The 16,786-nt window shown below is 37.8% G+C and overlaps 1 protein-coding gene across 1 annotated transcript in view; it reads right to left on the reverse strand.

Moving 5' to 3' along the window:
* The window catches only part of DNAH11 (dynein axonemal heavy chain 11), an 83,604-nt gene that overhangs the window by 58,385 nt on the left and 8,433 nt on the right, over positions 1–16,786 (reverse strand). The window contains 4 exon segments of the mRNA XM_040060947.1: positions 3,052–3,332; positions 3,335–3,392; positions 4,691–4,767; positions 4,770–4,814. Of these exon segments, the coding sequence (XP_039916881.1) occupies positions 3,052–3,332; positions 3,335–3,392; positions 4,691–4,767; positions 4,770–4,814 (461 nt within the window).

The raw sequence follows: 16,786 nt of genomic DNA on the forward strand, positions 1-16,786 counted from the left end.
CTAAAGGACTCACATTCAACAAGGACAATTTTTTTATTTTGTATGTTCACCCACTTTATTTTACACCCTTAAACCAGTACATGTTCAATGACACACAAAACTTTGTATTAAATCACTAACTAGAAATTCCAGAACTCCAACCACATCTTTGTAACAGCTTCACATCTTTGTGAAGCAGCTGCCTTGGAAGAAGTGGAGAAACTCCTAAAATTCTGTGAAGCATGTAAGTGGACACTAAAATATATTTTGACCACCCAGTTTTCAAAACTAAAGAAAAGAGGTACAGCTGGAAACCAGAGGAGTTGTTAGGGTAAATTCCACTGTTTTGCCTGTTATTTTTTCAAGCCTGTGCAACAACAAAACACATTCTTGAAGTCATGAACTCAACAGACTCAACTAATATCTACTAATTTACCCTGAGGCCCTGGTTTCCTTTGTGCAATTTGGAAAAACCTCCAGGGAGCAGATATATCCTGCCACTCCAGACAAGGTCTGTTTACTATTTACTCCAAAAAGAAGTTCATAACCCTTAGAAGCTTATATGATAGGACTCATTCAGCACCTGATGAGAAAACATCAATAAAGTAAGAGCAACATAAAGTAACTTCAACAACCTCCTTAGCAAAGTTTCTCAATTCCTTTTTATTGCACCAATAAAAACTGCTTTGCCACCCTTCCCAGCCCCTTTCTTTTTTTTGTCCGTTTTTGAGATACTGTTCTCCCGATGCCTAAAGGTACATTATCTTCAAGTCAGCATTTGCTATTGCTTGCAATATTAGAGCAACTGGAAAGAAATGTTCTTTTACTTTATCAAATATTGAAGGTCTGCCAATGGCCAGAGCTGTCTGGTTATGCTTTCTTTACACTGGGTTGCTCCAAAGCATCCCACCAGGGTTCTGATGGGCCCTGACTGAACTCAGAACACAGACCTAGTGAACTTGAAAGGAAGTTGACTGGGCTGTAGCAGCGTATGAGAATTTCACATCTGGCAGTTTGCACCATAAAGACTAAAGGATGAATCACTTACTGACAAATTTGCATCGAACTTTAATTACCTTTTGGAATATCTCTCCCAGACTAATTAAAGCATGCTGTTATCTGCTGATCATAGGATACTATAGGAGGAATGAGGACAGATGAGGACTTGCCCCAAAATTTGATCTAATTGCTAAAATTTTGAAATGTGTGTATTGAGGTAATTCTTCCCACAGAAAACTATGTTCAAGACATTGAAAGAAATATCTTGTAGTTTATATTCTAATAATTTATATAAGCATCTAAAAATTATTTTCAAAATTTCATTTTTTTAAAATTAGATGCAGATTCTAAGGGATGAAAAACCAGAGCTTTGAGACAGTAAGTTGGACCTTTTTCATAATTTTTCCTACAAATATCAATGAAATATCCCCTTTATCCTCTCCATGTCTCATGCAACTGAAAAAAATTATTGAAAAAAGCCTTGCAAAAAACATTGATGAGAATCTTCTTAAATAAAGACATAATGTGTCTAATCTGGTTGCATCTAATAAAGAGCTAAAAACCTGTCCAACCAAAACATTACTGAAAACCAATTCTCTTTGACTTTACCGTAGAACTTTGTCAGCCTTAGTCATGATTTCACAATGGATCCATTAAAAAACAAAACAAAACACAAAAGGTGCAGAAAAAACTTACAGGATTTAATTTCACAACCACTTTTCCATGACTGCCAAGCTGTAAGCCTAAGACACCCTGCCACTTTTTTTGCCAAACAGAGATACCTCTCTCAGTCACTAGACTTCAGAGAGAACATAATGGCTTACCAACATTTTCTAGCAAAACTAGAGATACCTGAGAAGGCTTCTGTCTGCATATCTGATGATTATCACATCAACCACTAAATCAGCCTAAAAAACCCCTACAGTCCCTGTGAAAGGTCCACATGATTATCCTTGAAATTTAAGTATTTCTTTAATCCTCTTGGAACGAAATTCCTACAATAGATTGCCTTGTCAGGAGTGCCTTCTCTTATATTGCTCCTGTCTGATTATGTGCAAAGTGAAAAATGATGACACTGAAATCCTAGTACAATTCACTGAGAAGAAAAGTTTGTGTGTTAAACCATTTGACACGGCAAATAACACAAACTGCTTTGACAAAGCTAATCTCTGCCAGCAGGGGCCTCTGTGTGTTTCTGGAAATCACTGATATTACAGATGACCAGAGAGATGGTATCTGTTAAAGAAAGATTATAAATAATGACAAGGAGCAACAGTGAAGTCTGTGCCTCACTTACTCAGCAAAATCTTCAATTTCTGAGAACTGGCTTCTTCCAGGTAGGAAAACAAAACAAATTTAGTAAATCAGATTTTAGAAACAGAAGCTGAGATTTGCAGCCATGATGGGTACTAAGATATTGCCTGACATGAAAAAAAAATTACATTAAACTGAGTTGAGGTAAGCATACATATGGAAAAAAAAGAATACAGATAAATAAAATAAATATATGATGACATTTAAAAGTCTTGACTGGTTTAGATACTAAAAAGTACAAGGCTGGGCAGCAAAGCAACTCCAGTCTGCCATGCAGGGGCATTATTTACTATATGCTTAAAGCATTGTCATTGCTTTAAATTAATCTGATTTTAAGAGCATTTTCCCTTTTTTGGAAACAAAAGACAAATACTGCTTTTCTTATAAAGGCCTGATACATCATTAACTAATTAAAAGAAAAGCAAAGTATCTACAGCATTATAGATTATCTCTCCAGTCTCAGAAAAATAAGTGGTGGTAATTTCTGTGGAGTGCAAAAAAACCTGATGAATCTCTGCTCAAACAAACAAAATGGAGGTTATTTTTAACACTGAGACACAATCTGCTCTTCCACAAGGGCACCACTGAAGTCTGTGTATCATCTCTACCGCTGCATGGTGCCCTGCATGAACCTTCCATTAAGCGTGTGATGAGTTTGCACAGCAACAACGCCTGAACGGCAAAAGGCAATGATTTCATGCAAGCATAGTTAGCATCATGATGGATTATGTGTTCCCTTTATAGGTATTTCAGTTTCACCCACTGCACGGCACCCTCAGACAAGACTGGGTTCACAGAAGCAGGCATGTCATTGTAGCCCTCTAGGAACTCCTCGAGTAGCTCCCTACTGCTACGTAGAGTTCCAATAAATAAGACCTGTCACCACTCAGGTTTTAACTTGCTGGCAATAGGAAAAGTACTCTCCAGCCACCAGCACACCTCAAAATACTTGTCCATAACGTCCATCACCATTTTATAACAGAAATTACAGTCTTTGCTTTCCACTAGTTTATCCCCATAGACGTGTGCTAACTCATGATCCAGAGATAACGAATATCATTTGGTTGCTGCAAACACTTGGGTGTAGCAAACAAAATGCCCTAAAGACAACAACAACAAAATCATTATTTTGTAATGCTGTCATCTGGCATCAAAATAGGATGTCTTAAGGAAGACCAACTGATATCTTCTGCAAAGACATTAGTTATACTTTGTAGATATCCAATAGACATTATGCTTGAATCCGTATATTCTTGAACATGAAACCAGGATGTCTCTAAAATTAGCAGTTCTCCAGCCAGTTGAACATGAAAAATATAGTAAAAACAAGTGTCTGCTCTCCACTGACTAGCACACTTATGCGGGCCATTGGGGCTTGAGGTACCAGGGCAGTACAGGACACACGGAAGCATCGGCACTGCCAGGACCTTCCATGGTCACTAGCCCTGTTTTTCAATACTGCTCAAGAAAACAGGACAGAGGTCATCATGATAAAATTAACACTTTCTCAACTGTTACCTCAAACATCCTCCTTTCACAGCTTTGACACCAGGATGGGTGCAAACATGCATGATGGGCCAGTGCAACCCCGCCAAAACAAGGTGTGTGGTGTACAAGAGGACCTGACAAGTCCTTGCCTCCTTGCCTTCACAGTGATCTGTGGGGTGGGTAGACAAAATACTCTGTAAAAGAACAGAGCTGCACTCCAAGGAACAGGAAAGCAGATAAAAGCTAATCAGGATCAGACTCACCTGATTTTACAAGAGAGGCCAGGATTTGCTGACCTTATTGTATTCTTCCCTCTGTCTTTAATCTCTTCTCTGGTGTTCAGCTTCCCTTTGAAGATCCTGCTTCATTGAAAGTGTTGTCAAGCGCTGGATCAGGATACCCAAGGATGTGGTTGAGTCACCATCCCTGGAAGCATTTAAAAGATATGTAGAGGCAGCACTTAGGTACATGGTTTAAGGGTGGACATGGCAGTGCTAGATTAAGGGCTGGTGTCATTGATCTTAGAGGTCTTTTGCTACCTGAATGATTTTGTGATTTTATGATTGTTTCAGAGCTTCTTCAATCTGTTTTGTTCTAGCTAGTCTTCCAAAAGTTGTTGTACCCTTTGAAATGTTGACTTTCTTTTCTTAAAAACCAACCAATAAACCAAAAAAGTAAGCACAGCAAACTTTGCAAACCATTGCTCTATTTCTGCTAAATAAATTTTCTATCTCATCTTTCTGTCCATCTGATCTACCTGACCATGGTCCCTTTAGGGCAGGGACTATCTTCTACTTTGTACAAAAAGCATCCATTGTTCTTCATCAGCCCACAATCCAACGTCCATTATTAGATTGTAAAGATCAGCAATAAAAGAGTGTTGTCAGGTATACTAGCCCATGATACAGACCTGAAAGCCGCTGGAGAGGTCTCTCATATTAAGAACGTAGTGGAACTTCATATCAGTTGGTGGGAAGTTTTGAATCCCTGGTGAAGACATATGTCTGCTTGTACTATGGCTCAAATATTCTTGACTATTGGTGGAAAAAGAGCTTATGGCTGGAAGTGGAAGCAAACTATCTTTCTGTAGATGGTAATCAGGGATCTAGAGAAAGGAAGCTGTGGACAAATATTGCAAAATGTCTTTGAAAATAAAAAAGGGAAAGGAGATGAAGATTCTCTAGCATCAAACAGCAGATAAGGGCCAATGAAGTGTTAAATGACAATACAGCCTGGTGAGCATACAGCTACTTGTGTGTCACAGAAAATACTTCATTTCTAGCCTCATCCCTGGTGCAGTTCCACAGCAGTTGCATGTCTGGTTATGAGCCCCAAGGGCACATCTGACAGGTGAATGGCCACATGAGACTGCAATTCAGGGAACTCTCAACGTCATAATAAATCTAGTGTGTCTCTTTCCATTTGGCTATAAGAACAACAAGATTTCCAACTGTACTAAATTTCAAACACTATATTTCCTCCTTTTCCCTTTCATCTGCTACCTATTGTAGTGGAAAGCTAAATAGTAATTATTTCATGTATTAAATACAGGATTGCTAAAATATGACACTTCAAACCCTAGCTGGAGCTTAGGCTTGATAACGAAGCTGCCAACAGCTGGATCCACATCCAACATACTGAAAAGAATGGATTTCTTTAATAGTTAGCTTTTGCCTATCATAACTGAGAAAGAAAATGTAATTTGATTAATATTAATGACAAAACACTGAAGCACTGTACATTTCCAGGCTTAACCTCAGTTGAAGAATCAACAGTTCCGTCCTATAGGAAATCTGGAATACAAATATCCATGGAAGTATCTAATTGGGATTGACATATTAAAACGAAGAATATTCACACATTTTCTATCCCATAATATTTTGTTCAAAATTTCTGTTACAATTAAGATACTAAATTTTTACAAAGGTTCTGATGCTAAAGGGATTTTTGTAGTGAAACCAGGTCCAAACATACTTGGAGATGAGTAAAGCACAGTCAAAAGAAGTACAAACCGGTTTGAGAATGCACACAAGCATCACTCACCGCAGATAAGAGGAAAATTAGCTGATCCCAATAAGAAAACACCCAGCAAAGATCATCATGGAGAATGGGGGGGGGGGGGATGTGCTCCTCTATTTGCTGAATTATCCAATACTCTTTCTGTCTCTCCAGATGACACAGGTCCTGGTGAATTAAAAGGACACCACCTAAAAAGTGAAATAAAATAAAATAAAATTAAACTTCAAAAAAGGGCTCTTAGTTGCTGGCAATTTGCATTCTTTTTGTCCAAATGGGAAGAGAATCTTGTTTCTTTAGATGTTAGTGTACATCTCAGCTAGGGCAAGCAGGTCTTGAAGAGAAATACTGTTAAAGGAAAACACATGAATAATGAGTTAGTTAGCAGTTATTCCCTGCTCAAATCAACAAATCCTTCCTTCCCAGAACTTCATAAAATAACGCATTCTCTTTCTTTCTATATGTTTGTAATGAAGTTTACTCTATTTTGGAATTCTTAAGTAGTTACATTAAATCCCTGAATTGCATGGTTGGCATTTTTCTTGTTTTGATCTCTTTTGTAAAAATGGGAAATTTTAATTTTTAGATAAGTTTTGTTTTAAAAGAATTTAAAACCATTCAAAGAAAGAATCATCAACCCTTTTAAGCACTAGGGATTTTGAGGTCTTTACTCTGAAATCATTGTGAAAGAATAAAAGGCTCCCTGTCTCAAAAAGAACATAGTTATGGGAAGAAAATAGGACACTATTGAGACGTTACCTTTGCATGTCACTGAATTAGACCTGACTGATTCCTCCAAGCCAGAGGTTTTTCAGATTTGAGTAGTCACTTTTTTTTTTCCCCCTCTTTACATGTTCCTTAACATGATATTCAGCTGATGCCTTGTGTCATTCCTTCATGGGATGAAGTATGGCCTAGTGAAAAAATTTATACAATTCAACTGCATTTAAAGAAGCAAGAACAGTACAGATCATTCAAAATGTTTCTTTGTAAGTCACATATTTTTTTCATGTCATATAAGATGACATGTTTGTATCTGAGCAAGAATTTAATGCATACTTATAACAGTGAAGGATTTACACAGAATATTTGTCTTGCTGTAAAAGAATGAACTAAAACACTAATCCATTGACTTTGGACTGGAAAATTTATATTTACGCAGGTTCTGAATACAATATATTTTAATTGCCAAAAAATTAGATTGTCATTTGGATAGTAAGTCATTCGTCACCTACTCTAGGTGACACTGTCTTGGCTTCTTGTACTGGATGATCTCCAGAGGTCCTTTCCAACCCTAAGAGGTCTGAGATTCTGTGATTCTGTAATTACCTTAATTGCTCAAATCAACTGAATTATCCTTCAGTGGCCATCTTCTATGGTATTATTCTTGTGACAGAAAAAGGCTGTTCATTTGAACCAGTATTATAAAATGTCTATGGATTTTGTCTGTTGTCTTTACAAGTGAAGAAAACATAGAGGGTGTTATAGGTTAAACACCTGCAATTTAGGGAATCAGTTTCTGTATCTCAGCCAGCCCTGCTCTCTATAGCCAATCAGTGGGGCCAACAACCAGCAGCTCCATCAAAAGCAGCTGAAGGCTACTTCACTTCCAAGATTCCACAGCCCCTTTCACTCTCTGCTTCTCTTTCCTAAAGCAGTCTATAATCTCCCAGGGGCATATGCTTTTCTCTTTAATAAATTAATTTTAAAGCTTTCTGTTTTTTCTGTGGTTTAAGGTTGCCATCATGGACCACAGCATAAAAATTGTAACATCAAGTAAGAAGCAAATGATCACCAGCATCCACAATCCATATGCTGCCAAATCAATGCATGAGGCCAAACCATGCCACACCTATACGCTTCAGCCATATTCAAATCACCAATATAACAGGAAAGTTCCTCATTCTTTTACTGGAATATAGACATGACCATGTTCCTTCTCCAGCTTTTTTCCAAACATCCCTGAAATGTAACACAAAGGCATAAAAATTATTACCATATGAAGCAACACTGAAATGAAACAAAATCAAGAATTCAAACTCATGATGGCTAAAATTTATGGAACATTTCACCATGTGCAAGGTTGGGGATTTTTTTTTGACTATTGAAGTCCTTAGCAATCAGTGAAACTCACAGATAGTCTTTGAGAATATATCACTCTGGGATTCTGAGTTACAGAAAACTCTTGTTGATTTAGTTGATTGACTACTTCACAGCTTTTGAAAATTTCACACATATCCATCTGCATCCTTTGAAACTGAAACGCTTTGAATGTGAAATCCCCAGGTATCCTGACACTCAAAAAATTAATCATTGAGTAGATTATTTTCTTTCTCCCAGGAAGGATTAAATAAGGTCTTTACCAAAATAAGTAAAGTGCAAAAAACATGAATAATAGATATCATTTAATCAGGAATCTAATGCAATAACATCTCCCAGACAAAGAAATATTAAGGTGATTGTACTAAATTTCAGCCTATTCCCCCAAATGAGGTGCTTACACAATGGTCAATGCAGACCATCAGGTTACATTTTTACTACAACAGTGAACAAATTAACTCAAAGACCCTTCTGTATTCATCAGAATTATAAAACATTGAGACATAAACTTTGAGTTTATACAATTTTTATCCCACTGCACTGCTTCCCTTAGATGCGTAAGGGAAAAAAATTGCTACAGAAAGCTGCTAAGTCATGTTGAAAATACAGAAGAAAACAACATTTATTAAGCGTTATTATAATGCTGGACTCTGGTACAATGAGATCCTCGATTTTTGCTACTTAGTGAAGTATTCCACAGACACATTTCTAACTGCAATCTTTCAATTTTGTGCATGGAAACAAAAACCTGCAGAAATCACCAGGAATTTATAAAAGCAGGACTGGAAAACTAACAATCTACCTTCCTAGCTCATATATTTTTGTTCAAATTATCACAGAAAATATTTTGCACAAAATAAAACCACAGGTGGACTTCAAGGAAAACTTCAGTATGTCACAGTGACTGAGGCTCTCATCTTCAACAAGCAGCCTAAATTCTCTCTCTCTCAGAGCTGGGATTTGAACCAAAGGGGGTTATGAAATATTTAGGGAATACAATGGTTAAAATCCTTACAGCACAGCAGAGAATCAAATGCAAATTCAATACTGTTCAGCAAGAAGAAAGAGATTTCTCAAAAGTTTTGTACATCCTACAAGCAGTTTCCAGTAGGACTACAGAAGTATTGTCATAGATTTTTCAGTGAAATTAATCATCTGCAAACCTCAACAGTGATTTGGACTGGCGAACTCAATGAAGGTAACAAATGTTTCCAAGGCTGTTTCTGTCTAGTCACAGTCAGCTGAAAGGATGGTTACTGACTGGAGAAGTAAAACAAGAAGAAAAGAGTGAAGTGTGCTGAAAGACAGGACAGAAATGGAGAACCTCTACATATTTGCAACTGGATGAGCATAAATTTTGAGGGCAAAAGTTGTGGCTGCACTTACCCTGCTTTCCTACCACATAGTTTTTGCAAAAACTATACGCATATGAAAGTCTTAAAGTCTCTTAATTTTATAAAAGACAATTTTGTTCTTTTAGCTCAATGTGTATCTATAATTTTAAGCCCCAAATTAGGAATCATCCCTACTGATCCTTAACCTGATCTAAATTTTAAATAATGTCCAAAATTATAAACACTTGCAAATTTTTGTTTTCTGTGGCAGTGTTCCAGACTTTAGTATCACTGAGGACCCCAGAATTAATGTACTAATATTAGTTTCCATCAGAACGTGCCTCCATCAGGCAACATTTTGGAATTTTCTGCTGTTCTAGAGACAGAGTGGGTGAGTCATATGCCTTGGGGAATGCTAAATAAAACGCTACACTACATACTAATCTCACCCACTCTAGCAGATAACTCAAAAGAAGTTATGTGGCTACAGATAAGATGAGAACTGACAGAAAATACTGCAGATTAAAAGTGATATGATCTGTAAGAAAAATCTTTTAACCTCTGAACTATGGAAAGAACATAGCAATGAACAGTTGTGAATCACTGTACTTTAACAAAATCATCTTTCAAGCTCTTTTTTATGAACTAAGGCTTAATTTAAATTGCTCATTTGTGCAATTTCCTGTGAATGACTCTTTCCATTATGAAAACAATCCACAATTTGACTGTTCCAAATAATTGCTTGGAGTGATGGCATAAGACACATGAAGGCACTTCAGTGTATCACTTGAATGCATTTTCCATGAAGAAACATTGGTACATGCAAGCACAAAATAATGTAAGAGGCCGTCATTTTGATCTACACATGACAGTACAGAATCATTCTGTCACAGCTCATCGAGATAATGCTGTGAATGCAATGAAAAGGGAACACAATCTACTTGTTTCTGGATTGTCATGCAGTTCACCTGCTGTGACAGGGGAAGGGAGGGACTTGGTAGGACAGCATTTAACAAGAGGAGCCTGGCTGAAGAGCAGTGGGCAGAAGGAAGAGCCGTGGACAGTGATATGAGTCCACTGCTTTGTACCTGTCTTAATTTTTCTTAGAAGGAGCAGTGGATGGTTTACAACACTGACTTAAAATCTGAAGGTACACTACTAAAACTTCACAGCAAATCCTTAAATACTCATAAACTTTCAAATTTTATGTCACGAGACTGTTGGTGGGTGTAACAGGCTTGGAGAACAAGCCCCTGTGATGTTAACTCCACATCTTTGGTTTATTTAAGAATTTTCCTGCAAGAATACAAAGCCTTTTCTGCCCAGGAGCTCCTTTCATCAGCTTGTCTTTGCAATGGAAAGTGTTATGCTTTTGTAGTCTAGAGCCATGGCCATGGTTGCTACTGGAATGGCAATCATTAGCTGAAAAATCCCTCCCTGATCAGAGGAATTTCTGAAATCGTTTTAAGGCTGATTCCCCATTAAAGGAGTTATGACAGTTTGCAACAGCTCATGATTTCACTCTGACGCACAGCAAACTTCTTTTCTCCTAATTTTTCCATTGATTTTGATGGGCAAAAAGGCTATTAAGTTCTGTTAATGCCAGATTCTATGGTAAGATGATTTTGGAAACACTTCAAAGAATAAACTAAGGTATAAAGAAGACAAAATGGTCTTTGCTTATCTGATGTGAATACAGAAGAAATTAACACCAGACATAAAAGACAAGACAGAGTAAAAGCTTACTCAATTAAGATTTGTGGATTTATACTTACCTTTGTAAAGCTGGTGAAAATACAATCCATTAGCAACCATGTAGATTGGAAAATCAGACTACTGATTGCAAAAGCAGTTGAATTACACATCAAACACACTTAAATGCTGCCAAAGGTTTTATCTTATGTCTTCTAAAATCATAAAAATCTTTTAAAACTGAAAAAAAATTTGGTATCTTCTCCCAGACATTTAAAATTACAAGCTAGTGTATTAATTTACTTTACTAGTGCTTTTCATGGCATGAAAAGTTGTACAGCAAAGAGGGCACATAGTTTTTTCTGTATAGTTGTTTCCTGTTCAAGTTACAGGAAGAATAAAAAAAGGGTTGGCAAAGAGGACATATCCACTGACAGCTGGGCTCTCCCTCGATTGTGTTCTTCATGAAGAGCAAAACAGACAGTTTTGATGAGCCTATTTTTCTTTGACTGTCTGACCCCTCTTGTTCCAAAATCTACCACCAGTATAACATTTTTGGCCAACATGCAGCCCTCTCCATTTGTGTGTTATATTTCCATTTCCTTTGATCTGTATGCATTTCATCTACAGAGACTCCAAACTCCACAGACAGGGATTGACCCTCCTTGGATGTTTTAAGGTACCTAGGAAAAGCAAACTCAACTTCTGTCTGCCCATTTTGGTACACCTACAGCACCATGCAGAGACATCCAAGCTAGGGCAAAGCTGGCTCAAGGCTTCTTGTGAGCAGAGGTAATGCCAAATTTTCTCGTCTGCAATCAGACAGCAACTTGTGGGAGCACAGTATCAGTTCCAGTTTACACCAAGCAGTTTCATCCTCCTCTTTTCCCCTTGCCTGACACAACTTTCAAAGTTTTCCAGTTTGCAAAGCAATGAACTTTGCCAAGGCCCAGCCAAGAGCAATAGCCAATTGTTGTGATAAGGCTGTAATTATATATTTTATCACTGCTGTTGAGGGAAGATAAGTTTCACACATCTGTATGGAACTTGCTCAGGAGCAATGCCGATGTTGTGTGGTAATTGAAAGAACTGTTGTCTTCAGAGACAGCACCAAGCCTATTGCCTATAATCACTGTTTTTCTTACTCAAGCATTTCCGACAAGCAAGACTGCTTTGCCTTTTATTACAAGTAAATCAGTAAAGTATGGGGGATGTACAGTCTAAAATGTATGAACGAAGGTTGACTAGAACTGAAACGGAAAAAACCCCATCAAACATTTGCACATCACAGTTTACTTTTAAAAGCAAACTAATTTCTGTCTCTCTCTCTCTCTGGCTGGGACTAAATTCTAAAGAGTGATGAAACAAGATACACCATTCTTTTATTCTCAAAGAATTACTAAAAGAAATTGTTTTACTGGATTACTTTTTACACAGTATTTCTACTTGAAAATTTTTATTCAACTTCTAATAGGAAGCTTTTGAAATCTGATTGTAGCTGAAATGCATTCGTTTCACCTAAGGCTTTACAGAACACCAGTCTCCCTGTAACTGTTATAGAAGCAAAGACTGGTGAAAGATGTAGGTGGTTCAATTTCTCAACTACTTCAATTTAATTTCTGGCCTAGATTTCACCTTACCTAAAACCATTTGGATAAATAATTTGCAATAAATAGCTTTACTTACTGTGAGCACCTAAAAGCTTCCTTTCCTGCTAAATCTTTCTTTTCCAAGCTCTGCATTTTCCTATCAAATATTAACCCTCAAAGAGAACAGGAGAGTTGATAATGGATTATATCATTTGATCATCAGATCCATGTCTCTATGTCCACAGACTTCTAATCTCCCCAGGAAAATTCCTACTCATCTAAGCATTAAAAATTTGTACAATACAAGGGAATGCAATCAAAACACCATGAATCACTTGAGAATACCCTATGGAGAACACACTGAAAAAAAAGTGCAAAAATAATCATAACTACAGACTGAGGCGATTACAACTAATAGCTCGTGCTTTCTATTCCTCCAGTGACAAGTGTATACAACATACTTTCTACACCTTCTACAACTTGTCTTCCACAAATATAACTCTTTAAGTTGCTCAAGAGTGTAGCGGAAAGGTGATGAAGTGATTTGCTTCCTCTAGATCTCATACACATTGTTCGTGCAAAGTTAATTAAGCTGGCAAAAAAAATTATCTGTGCATAAATGTTGCCATAGGATAACGTTAAGGCTTCAGTTTGCGGTGGACAGTTGCTGTGGACATTATTTTGAATGATTTGAATGGACTTGGAGCCTGAATTTCTCTTACTGTGGATGAAAGGTACCCCACACAGAAGTAGGCAGATACCAGAAAAAGGCTGGAATCCTACGAAAAGCCTGTGCTAGGGCAGGTTTCTAGGAGGACCTGTGAACCTGTGTCCCTGTTGAGGCAGACATGACATACAGAGTGACACAGTAAAATCTTCAGAAGGCTCTCTTTATTATGGCAGCATGTTGTCTTTTATACAGTCTTTACAAACCTTGTGGGCAACTTTAATTGGTTAATAGCTTTCTTGTTAATTATTCTGGTAAAAAGTTAATAAAAGGTATTCTACTTGTCCATCAAATCTATCTATTCTTGCATTGTTTACATATTTTCTTTACTGATTCTCATGGGACAAATCCCTTGTTATTATAGGTTATTATATTTGTTTTTCACCCTTAGAATAGATTGTTGTGTTAAAGGAACTTCTCTTTCTCAAAATAGCTTCATATGGGAACTTGGAAATTGCTTGTTAGCTGCACTGGAAAGAAATGACAGGCCACCTTTGGCTCCTTCCACAAACCTGCAGAGAGAGGAGCCCATGCTGGAGCAGGTTTGCTGGCACAGCTTGTAACCCCATGGGAGACCCATGGCTGGAGCAGTTTGTGAAGAACTGCAGCCTGAGGGAAGGACTCAAGTTGGAAAAAATCATGGAGGCCTGTCTGCCATGGGAGGGACTCGGTGATGGAGCAGGGGAAGAGTGTGAGGAGTACTTCCCCTGAGAGGAAAGGAGGAGCGGAGACAACAATGAGCTGACTGCAATCCCATTTCCCATCCCCCTGTGCTTATGGGGTGAAGAGGCAGAGAAAACTGGGGGTGAAGTTAAACTGGAGAAGAGGGAGGAGTAGAAGGAAGGCATTTGTAAGGTTTGGGTGTTTTGGGTTTTTTTTTTTGCCACTACCCTACTCTGATTTGATTGGTAATAAATAAAATTAATTTCCCCAAGTTGAGTCTGTTGTGCCCATGACACTGAGTATTTGATTTCCCTGTCCTTACCTTGACCCAAGAGTCTTTCATCATATTTTTCTCCCTGCTGTCCAGCTGGTGAGGGGGAGTAATAGTGTCTTGGTGAGCACTTGGCATTCAACCAGGGTCAGCCCTCCACAATACTGCTCTGATTAAGCAGTAGACATAAGAGAAGAAAAAAAAAAAACCACTTAACTGATGGCAAAATTCTCTGAAATGACTATTTGAGGGTATATGTGGCCACCAAATAAATAATAAATTAACAGAATGAAAATTAGAAGGAAGACTTAGTATAAATAATGGAGTTTGTTCCAATTAATCTTCAAACTGGATGTTAAAAATGCCAACTAGTAACAACAGACACTCACAAGTTCTACTCCAGGTGCTGGGGTTTTGGATGATGAATACCAGCTCTGGATATCGTAGCTGGGGGAGCAGCTCTTAAATATGTGCCTCAAACAGCAGCCACATTCTCAGTCATAGGCACACATTCATTGCTTGTAAGGGTCAGAACCCAGAAATCATCTACAAATTTTCAGCAAAAGAAAATTAAGATATGCTGTTTAACAAGATGGTCAGGGCAATCATGTTCATTACAGCGCTGCAGAGAATTATCTGCAACACAATGTGTACACTATTCCTTGAATAAGCTAAACAAACTCTGTTTGAACATGCCTAGAGTTTTTTACCAGAATCACAGGGGAAGAAAAATTCAAAAGATTTTACTTGACCTTGTATGAGTTTGTTAGAGTTTAATTACTTTAAAAGGTGACTAGCCTGCTTTGCTGATGTGAGTGCTCCTGAAAGCAGATAAAAGCAGAGGAGGGAAAAATCTCTCTCAAGGTCAATAGAAATAATCAGAAGATGAGTCAGAGCAGGACTCTAAATTTAGGTGCTCCAAAATGTTTCTTGAAAAAGCCACTTTCTGTTTCTCAGATAAAGTTAGATTGTATGGCTCACCCCACCAGGCACCTTGCTGAGTAACCATAGAGTTACTAGGGTTTAACTTTCTAAGACAGGAAAGCATAAAACTCACTTTCTGAAGGTTACATTCAGATCTTAGATTTGGATTTCATTACATTATAACATTTCAGAGAGCCCAAAAAATTGATTTAGCTGTATAACTAATAAGAAGGAAAGAAGAAGTCTGTAACCTACTGTGCTTAGATTGACTGATTTAAATTTCCTACATTAGGCCTTCCAAGGTACAGTGGTGCAAGGACTTCAATAATGGAATCTTAAATCTGTTTTACTGAGAGACTTTCCAAATACCAGTTTCAATAAACTTATCATTGATATATTGAATTACATCAGCTCACACCTAGGAGGAACAATCAACATTACAGTATTTGTAGGCTAATTTAAGGCTTTTTGTTGTGCCAGATAGGTAAGACAAAGTGTCCATTAGGTACTAAAATATTACTTAGCAATACCTTAGTGAATACTTAGCAATTACTTAGTGAAAACCAAAGAAATTACAAGAATAAAAGAAAAAAGGAATGCACACTGCAAAACAGTCTCCAGGAAAATAGAGGAAGAAGAAAACAGGAAAACAAGTAGAGAGGAAGCCACTGTAATTGTGTCCCAATGGCTCACCTTGTAAGCATCTGTAACAGTGTTGAGGGATTCAGTCTACATAGTATATATGTCCCTGTTTAAAACGAAACTTTTTGGCCTGTCATGGGTAATATTGGCTTGTCCTCTCAGAGAAGATGACAGGAGAAATGCAAATTATATTTCAATAGAATCTTCTCACTTAAGTGCATCAACAACAACATTGCGCTGCAATTAAAACCTCAGAAGATGGCACATCACTGAAACAAGAAGCTTTTGTAACGTGAAACCCATGTTTTCTTCCTTTGCTTGTTTATAAGGTGGTTATTAAAAATAACAAAATTCAGTGAGCATTCAATACAGCAAAATGACTGCATTTTATGTAATAAAGACCTATTTCTGTTTTGGTTACAGGAGAGACGGTCATTAGGCTTAATGATATGGGTGAGATAAGGGAGGTATCATGGGTCTGGGGAGAAAATAACAGGCCCTTCAAGGCAGCTGGATCTGCATTGGGCAGGCAAATACTTTGTGTCTACCTGCATCCTGCCTTGCCCTCCAACCCTTCCAGAACCACCAGTGCCCTGCACCCACATCTCATTGTATCAGAACCTCAGAAAAACAGAAGAATTCTATCTCTTACATGTTTGTGTTCTCCATTTTGGATGGAGAATGACATCATAGCAAGAGCACGTGTTTCTTGCCAGCTTTCTACTCTCAGATTTCCTGGCGTACAAAACAGGTGTACAGTTCATCAGCTGCCAGAGCTCTGCATTAAGTCCATTCCAAATGGGTATTTTTTTTGTGTTCACATACTGTGATGAAGAACTTCCAGAACCTGAAGAGAAGGAACAGGGCGAGCGTTAGTGACACCATTTCCATATAGTAGGAATTTTTGTCTTTTTCCCCAAACTGGATCTCTGACTGAATCCCTGCACTCAGCCAACAGTTTACATCGATTTACTCTGTGCTGGTTTAGTCCCAAATTTCCATTAAGCCTAAGGATAAGAAAGGAGACTCCCAGTCTGAAATAGCTTAT

The sequence above is a fragment of the Hirundo rustica genome, chromosome 1, assembly GCF_015227805.2.
Source record: "Hirundo rustica isolate bHirRus1 chromosome 1, bHirRus1.pri.v3, whole genome shotgun sequence".
Lineage (NCBI taxonomy): Eukaryota > Metazoa > Chordata > Aves > Passeriformes > Hirundinidae > Hirundo > Hirundo rustica.